Genomic DNA, 10,187 nt, shown 5'->3' with positions numbered 1-10,187 from the left:
TGTCATCCAAAGCTTGAGAGCTCTTCATGATCTTGTTCATCCCTTCAACCTTCTTCCTGAGGAGGACAATCTCTTCTTCCAATTTTTCACACTCATTATTCTTCATTGTACGCTATTCCTCAGTTTCTTCCTTGCTACAAGTAGCTTCAGCTGCTACTATTTTGAAGGACATAATATCTGTCTTCATTTTGGAGATTTCTGCTTCACTGCTCTCCATTTTCTTTTCAGCTCCTTGTGCCTGCTTCCTAGCTTCTTGTAGTTCGGACCTAAGGGAGGAGACCTCTACCTTATACTGTCCAATCTCTTCCACAAGCTTGTTCACTCTCTTGTGCCTTTGTTCAAGTTGACTTGTCAAGGCATCTTCCTGCTTCTTTGCTTCATTCAGCTGATTTGTCATGGATATGACTTCTTCATGATGTTTCTTCTTGCATTGGTCAAGCTCCTTCTTAAGCTTGGCAAGCTCTTCATCTCTTTCTCTTACCTGAAGCTTGATGAGGTCATGCAGTCTGTCCCATACATCCTTTGCTGATGTATATTTTCCTAGATTCTTCTTTACTAAATCAGGGAGTTCATCCAAGATAGTCTTTGTTGCTTGTGCATCATACTCCATGGATTCTTTATCCATCTTGCTATCATCAATCACTGACTCCCAGACTTCAATCCCCTCAAACATTAGGAAAGCCCTCATCTTTATTTCCCATACATCAAAGTTTCCATCAAACTTTGGAACCTCAAATAGAATGTATTCTAATGGACTGCCTTCTATCTTAGTAGAGAAGGGAGATACATTTTTAACAGGCTTGGAGGCTTTCTTCTTTGACCTAGCCATTCTGAACTATGGCTTTAAATACTTGACTGTGTTTTCTTTTTAAATCACTGACTGTTTCTATAACAGTAACACAAAGGAAAGCTTCGAGAAATACCTTAACCCTTTTGGCTGTGGCTTCACACTGCTGGAGAACCTTCAGTGCTGCAACAAGAGTCCTTCATTCAGCATCTTTGAGCCTTCAAAGAGCCTGGACTAGCTCTGATACCACTGTTGGGTATTTTTCAATGGAAAATACCAAAACCATACAAACAGACATCACAGAGCCAATGCTCTGTTTCATTTCTTCCAGGACCTTTGCACAGCGAAGCTATTAAAACAAATATGACTCATAACAGTGCATTACACAGTCACAAAAACATTTTTATTGCTTAAAACAAAAAGGACTGATAAAATTTCATCCTCTGTGCAAAGAGGGATTCACTGGAGAGACTCTGTCTCTCTCTCGCTTCTGGTCTTCCACTGCTGTGGGTATTACATAAACAATCTCATTCTATCTCTTGGTTTTGCGATGGCAAACCAATACAATACATCCCTGTTTTCAAATTCCTTTCGCACTGCTGTGCGTTCAACATTTACCACAAAAATTACATACTCCACTGCTGTGAAAATTACATAATCTTCTGTTTTACAATGGGGGCCAAAAACAATTACATCACCTGTTTCATATCTCGCACTGCTGTGCGTTTACAAAAATTTTGCTCCACCGAGCGCAGCCACCACTCTCGCTACCTTCGTCGTGCACAGGCACAAATACACCCATACATAAAAAAAACTACAGCCCTCACTTACATAACAATATATAAAAACATATATATATAAAAAATTAAAACGTGCCCATGCCCATATTAAAGGGCCTCCAACAAACACTACGTAAAAACATATATAAAACAATATATGATAATGTGCCCATAACCATTTAAAGGCATCCACCAAAAACTACGACCAACCATTAAAAACCATTAATTCTTCCATTCTCAGCGGTCAACAGAAAAAACTTCCACACCACGCAAAATCTGATTTGACGCACGCCGGTGCCACGTGACGCCACCACAGCGCATCGGGCCAGTGGATAAAGTCCGCGCAGCTTCGCGGCGATCTGAGCCTCCAAACTCGATCTGACGGAATTCGCACACCACTCTCGCCCAAACAAAACTCGCCCAAACAAAACGAACTTTAACCTCCGGGGAACAGCGGATTTGGCTGCTGTACAAGGGACGCGTGGCGCATCCGGATTGCGGCGGGGCTCCTCCTGCGGGTACAAGCTTTTTCGAATGGTGGTGCGGGGAGACCGGGGCGGTTTTCCGAAACTGCGTTGCGCTGTGCAGTTGGAATTAATATTCCAACATTCCAACGAATTGCTACCTATTGACAGAGCTTCTAAATTGCATAGGTTCCCAATCCAGTTGGGCAATTCTTTAAATTTCGCTCCCTGCACGTGTAATTCTTTCAAGAACCGTTGATGTTCGATCTGGGGGAGCAATTCTGTCACATTCAAACAGTCTGAGATATTCAAGTATTCCAGGGTTGTAATATTTCCAAGTGTGGCGCTGGAGACGGTCAGCTTGGAGCAACGACAAAAATCTAGACTCTTGAGTCGAGTTAAATCGCCAAAAGACTCTGGAAGCATCTGTAAACTGGAGGCCCATCTCAATTTAATGTGCTGGAGGTTTGTTAGCCTTCCAAAAGAATCAGGCAGCGAGATCATTTTGCTGCAGCCCTGTAAGCATAAGTATTTCAAGGAGCGCAGTTCACAAAATTCTTCCGGCAAGCTATTGAGGGAGGCTTTGATGGTAATATTTTCAAGGTACTGGAGCTGTCCTATGGACTTGGGAAAGTTTGAAAATGAAGAGGAGGGAGTCTCGATGCGTAGTTCTCGCAACTGAAGAGGAGGCTGCAATGTTTGGCGTTTCAGGTATCAGAAAGACGTAAATGATGATTTTGGCGTACAAATGAAATGAAGTTACAAAAGAAAAATAAGCATACCTGAGATTCCTCCTTCCACAGCGATTTGAAGCTCTGCCCGGCCATTTCTAAAACTCTTAAGTTCTCCATCGGTATCCACTCAGGCACGCAAGAGTATGGACAATTATGCCAACGGAGCCATTTGAGACTTGGTAACCACGTTTTGTCCAATATGGGTTTTAAATAATTACCATCTGCAGTTGCAACAAACTGCAAATTCGAAATGCCACGAAAACGAGAATCATCCCACGGTCTTTTGCACCGTGGCTTTGGCCCTTGTGTGTACCACGTCGAGGTATCAGCGCTACAACCAAGCATCCTAATCCCGCGAACTTCGGTCATTATCTGCTCACATATGAAAAGCATACGATATCACAATTGTAGATCTTTATTTCGAAAAAGCAAAATATATTTCTTGTGAATACAGAAACTTTAAAATTCAAATTTAATCTGAATCAAAGAGTTTGAATGATGGAAGCACTTACACGTGATGATTGCTTCAGCGAATCATCAATGTCCTTCGTCGATTGCTGCCAAAGACGACGGCTCCCTAATCCCTGCGCAATATTTCTTGCCAGGTCACGAAAGTGATCATGCATTCTAATGTTATTTTTTGCGTCCACTTCAAGCAGACACTTGTCCTGTAGATTTTGAATCCCAGTCAAACCCCATATTCTGATGGCACGATCTCTTTCTTCTCCCATGAAAAAGGAAGCAAGGTCTAAAATATATATGTTGATCATCTGAACTGAGCTTGTCGTAACTTATTTTAAGACTCTCTTGTATCTCAGTTCCAGGCAGTAGCTTTTCAAGTTTATCCACTGTCTCTTGCCAGTAAAATTCATTCCGTCCACAAACAAGCGCCCCGAATACTTTGAGCGACAATGGCAATCCGTCGCACGATTTTACAAATCGTTTTACCAGATCTTCAAATTCTGGTGATGGAAATCGCTGATTCAAGGCATAGCAACAGAAGAGCTCTTTGGAATGTGATTCACTCAATCCCTTCAGATAATAAATTGAGGACTCTAACACCCCTGAACTTCTGAGGACGTGCTTGTCCCTGGAGGTCACTAAAATCAAGCTCTCAAGGCCAAGGATATCCCTAATTGGCAAAAGTGCATCCAATTGAGATGCATGATCTATATCATCCAGAATTATAAGACCATGAAAAGACGAGAGATGCTTCAAAAGTATCCCTAACCCTTCATCAGGATTCCCAATTTTCCAATTTTTTCCAGGTATGAAGGCTTCTAAGAGATTCGTCTGCAAAAGAGTTATAGGATTTGGTCTTACATCAAATAAAAAAGAGGATTTAGTGTAATCTGATCTTCTACGGTTGAACAATTCCTTGGCTAGGGTGGTTTTACCAACGCCACCGACACCCACAATGCCCACAACCTTGCAGCGCTCCTGATTGGATAGGGCCCTCTTTTCAAAATTTTCATATTCAGCAACTTTGAAATCCAACCCAGTTGGATGTTTTGCCACATGCACCAATGGCTTTGGAATCATTTTCAGAACTACTTCCACGACATTGTCCAGTTGCGCAAGTTCGTCGTCCTCGTCCCTGAAGTGAATAAACAAAGCAAGTGAGAAGCGCTTACGAATGTACACTAAGAGAATCTCAACATGGTGGAATCCAACAAATGAAAACTAAGATGGATGTTAAGGAAAACGAGGAGATGCAGCTCACCTAATCTCGCAACCGCTTATATCGGCAACTCTAGAATGTGCGCCTCTCCATTTCTGAATATTGTCAGAGCTGTAGCGTGGCTTCTGTTCACCAGTTTTAGGATCAAGTGTAGTTTTCTTTGCAAGGTCTCGCAGGGCATCAGCGTACGCGCCGTCTTTGACATTATAACGGACCACCGAAGGTTGAACCTTGTAAAAAACTGGAAGAATGGCTTTCCCTGACTCTACCATCAGCACAAGTTCATCCAAGCACCACCAAGATTCGGCATACCTTGGTGAAAAGATTGCAATGTGAACAGACGCACCACGGATAGCCTCTATTATCTGGTGAGAAATGTTTTGTCCCTTCTCCATCTCTTCCTTGTCGAAAAACACTCTCATTAATCCATTGGAAGTAAGGCGTCGGTACAGATATCTGGCGGCCATTTTACCATCCGGACCGCGGTGATTAATAAGCAGATCCCAAGGAGTACAAGAAGTCGAGGCAGAAGAAGAAGCTATGGAAGAGCAAGCAGCAGAACCTTGAGCGGATATAGTTAGATTGGCCATTGATACTGAAATCTGTAAATGTACGAACTGATAAACGGGATAATAATAATAAAACGCAAAGCTTCAATGGAATTCAAAGTTTATGTCGAAATGCATGCGAATCCCGTTTAAAAATGCAGTGGACGCGTTGAACGATGATGCTTTGGATACCATAGACGCTTGACGAAGACGCGTATATAGACGCTTGAGAGATGCCATTTATGTCATGTAATACCGGCGCGCTACACTACTTTTATGTCATAATAATAATAACGCGTATTTAAAGGTGCGGTACAGGTGAGAGATGCCATTTATGTCATGTAATATTTGGACGATTCGGTATAATATTAGCGGAGCGCTGTGCCACTTTATGAGATATTTCTTTACGCGTTTCGACATTTTTTGAATTTATTGGCCACCAACCAATAAAGCCGTACGACGTCCACAAATATGGTCCACTACTTTTATTCTTTGGCCGACCAACACGTGAAGAGGGAAGACTCCAGGCATGATTTCCTTTTACAACTCCATATTCCTCACTCGTTCTACCTAGGAACTTACCGAACAAGACATGAAGCGGTACAAACGCACTACTTTTACTTTAGGGCCCACCAGCACCTGAAGAGGGAAGATTCCATGCTGGCCTGAAGTGATTTTACTTTTTTACAACTTGATTTTCCGCGTTTATTCTACATCGTCAAAATTGTAATTTCACAAACGTTTCGTATGGAATTTAAACATGTTTGGTTTAAAAAGGTAATGAAATTGTTTTTTTATTTGTAAAAAACAATATTAGCATTAGCACTCGTTGTTGTAAAGGAATTGAAGAATGGGCAAATTAGATGTAGCAGAAATGAAATTCTAAAGCTTTATAAACCGAAGTGAGAAACTTGCTTAGATTTGTTTGATTGTTTTGTTCTTTTCATTCTTCATATTTGCATAAATATCAACTTAATTTAAGCTGCGCTATCCATCAAAGTCTTTGAGGAGCACCAGCGTTGCAAAAAAGTAGAGGCAAAAAAAATTAGAAATAAAAAAGGTAAGATAAATCAATGTGTTAGCTGATAAAGATAAAGGTGTTTTTCAGATCACTACCTTTGGTTAATACAAGTTTTGATGTATCAGGAATCTAGCCATCTTATTTGATTATGCTAGTGAGCTTTTCTTTAATCAACATGATGTGATGCATGATTTAGCCTTGCGTCTGGCAAGCTGAAATAGTGCCATTGATAAGAGGCTTTTCATGCTTGCCAAAGAGGATGCTATTCCTACAAAATGGTTGGCACTAAAGCATACATCTAAGGTTCAATTTGTTTCAATTCACACAGGTCATCCCTGAAACTTAATTCCCTTTTCCCTGCATAAGCATTGAATAATTATTTGTTCAATTTACTAAATTTTCAAATTTAATAAGGAAGCATTTTTATCAGCATAGCATCTCAGCGTTCTGACTTTTACATTTCTAGGACATTACTATAGGTTCAATGGAAGAACAAGGTTGGTCTCAAATAGATTTTTCTTAGGTGAAAGCTCTCGCTTTGTTCTTTGATGCAAGTCAATACTGTCTTCCAACATTTTTACATACCATGCCAAAACTTCAGGTTCTTATCATGTACAATTACAATTCAAAGCGTAAAGTACTTAAAGGCCTGTTAGTATTTTCGTTAGTTACCCAGCTTAAGTATGTATTCCTTGAGAAGTTGATACTACCTCCTCTTTATGAGTACTGTATATCCTGGAAGAACTTGGAAAAATTCTATGTATGCCTTTGTGAGGGCTTGGGAAATATGACTCTATTTGACAAGGGCCAAGTCCTAGAGTTTCCTAAGTTTGTAGAAATTATCTTCAATCATTGTAGTGATTTGGAGGAATTGCCAGCAAACATATGCAGTTTAATTTCCCCCCAGAAAGGAAGGTTCTCTGTCAGTAATTGCCATCTTATCCAAAAGTTACCGGATGTCTTGGGAAATTTAAGGTCACTTAGGTTGCTGAGATTGCCTGCAAGTCCAAGCTTGTCAATGCTTCCTCCTTCCATTTGCAGAATTCAACAATTAGAATTTCTTGATATTTCATTGTGCAGCGCTTTGAAGGACCTTCCCCTACAATTTGATCAACTATCAAACCTAAAGGTTTTGGACATGAGAGAGTGCTCTGGTCTGAAGATCCTGCCTAAAGCATTAACCAAAATAAGGTCTTTAAAACATGTAATCTGTGACGAGCACACAGGACAACAGTGGTTGGATATCAAAGCCTCTGTCATGCCTAATCTCAGAGTGGATGTGGTCGAACAACATTTTAGTTTAGACTGGCTGGATGATTGAAGAGGTTCATGCTGCATCATCCTGCCTGCTCGAACATACTTATAACAATACACTATGTTAACGTGTTATGCACAATCTGTTAATAAGCGAGGATTGCTGCTAAGATTGGACTTATTTACAGGTATTATCTCCTTTGAGGTTTATTGATCGATGGGTGACCTATAGTTAAATAAAATATTATCAAATTTATATATAATTTTGAATATCGAAATTTTATATATTTTTGGATTTTGTTATATATGATTAATATGTCAATTGATTTTATAACACTGTGAAATGCAAAGCTGTGACTGAATAACTGATGACGCCACATACAAATCACATCAAACATTTTAATTGAGAAGAGGTTCCAACATGTCTCAAGCTAAAGTTACATTTCTCAGCATTGGATATTTGGTGTTCCTATTTTTTATGGTCTTTTCATATTTTTTCCATACCCAGATATCTTTATATTTATCTTTTAATAAACAATGAAGTAAGCAATAAATTTTGAATGACAGTAAACAATAAATGTAGCACATGTAAACGATAAATTTTGTTAATGCTTAATAGATGATATGGAAATGCCGCTTGATACTATATTTTTTGCAAAATCTACAGAGTTAGACATAATAGATAGAATAGGAAGAAATGAACAAAAAAAATTGATCTCACACTCCCAAGAATACTCTTAAATAGATGGAAACTTGCTTTTAATTTCTTTGGCAACAGATGTATATTTTGTGTTCCCAGGGCAGATTTTTATTAATACAATTTTTGTTTTGGTTTAAAAAAAATACAAAAGGCCATCCAAACTCAAGAAAATTGCAATTTGCTTATTTAATATAGCCGAGATCGCTGGAAGCCTCGACGAGTACAAATAACTAAAAGATTTTAAATTAAAATAAATAAACTAACCTGAAATTCCAATTACCAAAACTGACAGTTTTTAGATCATACACATGAATCTTTGAGTTTTTAGATCACACACATGAATCTTTGTGAGCTACATGGCGGGGGTTTCAATATGTCCGGAAGTGCAAGCTACAAATTGTGAACAGGCCTTACAGATCATCATCAGACATAATCGAATAGTCTCAAGCCTGATCACAGTGATGGAGCTGTTAGTAGATCAAAGTCTAGCGTGCAAGGAACGAAGATCGGTTAATTAGCTTGGGTCAACAACTAGAGAGAAGATCCAAACAGGGTTAGCTATATGACATTTGGATGCATTAACCTCTAGCAAAGACTCAGCCACAATTTGCTCAACTTGTTCCGGACCTCAACACAACAATCTCACCTCCCATAGAGAAAATAGGGCAGAAGCAGGATCCGCCTTGCTTAAATGCTTAATAGATGACTTGGAAATGTTGCTTGATACTATGTTTTTTGCAAAATCTACACAGTTAGATATAATAGATAGAAGAGGAAGAAATGAACAAAAAAGTTTGATCTCACACTCCCAAGAACAGTCCTAAAATAGATGGAGACTTGCGTTTGATTTCTTTGGCATCAGATGTATATGTTGTGTTCCGAGTGCAGATTGTTTTGTTCTTTTCATTTTTCATATTAGTATCTCATCTTAATTTTAAGCGGTGTTGTCCGTCAAATTCTTTGATGAGCACCAGCTTTGCAAAAAAGTAGAGGCAAAAAAATAATTAGAAATCAAGAAGGTAAGATAAATCAATGTGTTAGCTCGTAAAGATAAAGGTGTTTTTCAGATCATTACCTTTGGTTAATACAAGTTTTGATGTATCACGAATCTAGCCATCTCATTTGATTATGCTAGTGAGCTTTACTCTAATCAACATGATGTGATGCATGATTTAGCTTTGCCTCTGGCAAGCCGGGATAGTGCCATTGATAAGAGGCTTTTCATGCCTACCAAAGAGGATGTTATTCCCACAAAATGGTTGGCACTAAAGCATACATCTAAGGTTCAATTTGTTTCAATTCATACAGGTCATCCCTGAAACTTATTCTCTTTTCCCTGCATAAGCATTGAATAATTATTTGTTCAATTTACTAAATTTTCAAATTTAATAAGGAAGCATTTTTATCAGCATAGCATCTCAGCTTTCTAACTTTTACATTTCTGGGACATTACTATAGGTTCAATGGAAAAACAAAGTTGGTCTCAAATAGATTTTTCTTAGGTGAAAGCTCTGGCTTTGTTCTTTGATGCAAGTCAATACTGTCTTCCAACATTTTTACATACCATGCCAAAACTTCAGGTTCTTATCATGTACAATTACAATTCAAAGCATGCAGTACTTAAAGGCCTGTCAGTATTTTCGTCAGTTACCCAGCTTAAGTCTGTATTCCTTGAGAAGTTGATACTACCTCCTCTTTACGAGTACTGTACATCCTGGAAGAACTTGGAAAAATTCTTTGTATGCCTTTGTGAGGGCTTGGGAAATATGACTCTATTTGACAAGGGGCAAGTCCTAGAGTTTCCTAAGTTTGTAGAAATTATCTTTGATCACTATAGCGATTTGGAGGAATTGCTAGCAAACATATGCAGTTTAATTTCCCCATGGAAAGGTTGTCTGTCAGTAATTTCCATCTTATCCAAAAGTTACTGGATGACTTGGGAAATTTAAGGTCACTTAGGTTGCTGAGATTGTCTGCAAGTCCAAGCTTGCCAATGCTTCCTCCTTCCATTTACAGAATTCAACAATTAGAATTTCTTGATATTTCACTATGCAGCTCTTTGAAGGACCTTCCCCTAGAATTTGATCAACTATCAAACCAAAAGGTTTTGGACATGAGAGAGTGCTCTGGTCTGAAGACCCTGCCTAAAGCATTAACCAAACTAAGGTCTTTAAAACATGTAATATGTGACGAGAAAAACGGACAACAATGGTTGGATA

General features: G+C 39.0%; 1 protein-coding gene across 1 annotated transcript; it reads right to left on the bottom strand.

Moving 5' to 3' along the window:
- Positions 1-3,415: 3,415 nt before the first annotated feature.
- On the bottom strand, positions 3,416-5,035 carry LOC149242979 (disease resistance protein RPV1-like). The gene is made up of 2 exons (XM_089371087.1): positions 4,488-5,035; positions 3,416-4,361 (listed from the first exon to the last, which is right to left on the bottom strand). Exons 1-2 carry the CDS (start codon positions 5,033-5,035, stop codon positions 3,416-3,418), a joined length of 1,494 nt encoding a protein of 497 aa, XP_089227213.1.
- Between the last annotated feature and the right edge of the window lie 5,152 nt (positions 5,036-10,187).

Source organism: Pinus tabuliformis, chromosome 8, assembly GCF_031772625.1.
Source record: "Pinus tabuliformis cultivar Carrire ecotype Pingquan chromosome 8, CPIR1, whole genome shotgun sequence".
NCBI classification, from domain to species: Eukaryota; Viridiplantae; Streptophyta; class Pinopsida; order Pinales; family Pinaceae; genus Pinus; species Pinus tabuliformis.
This window is presented reverse-complemented; position numbering and strand designations above follow the sequence as displayed.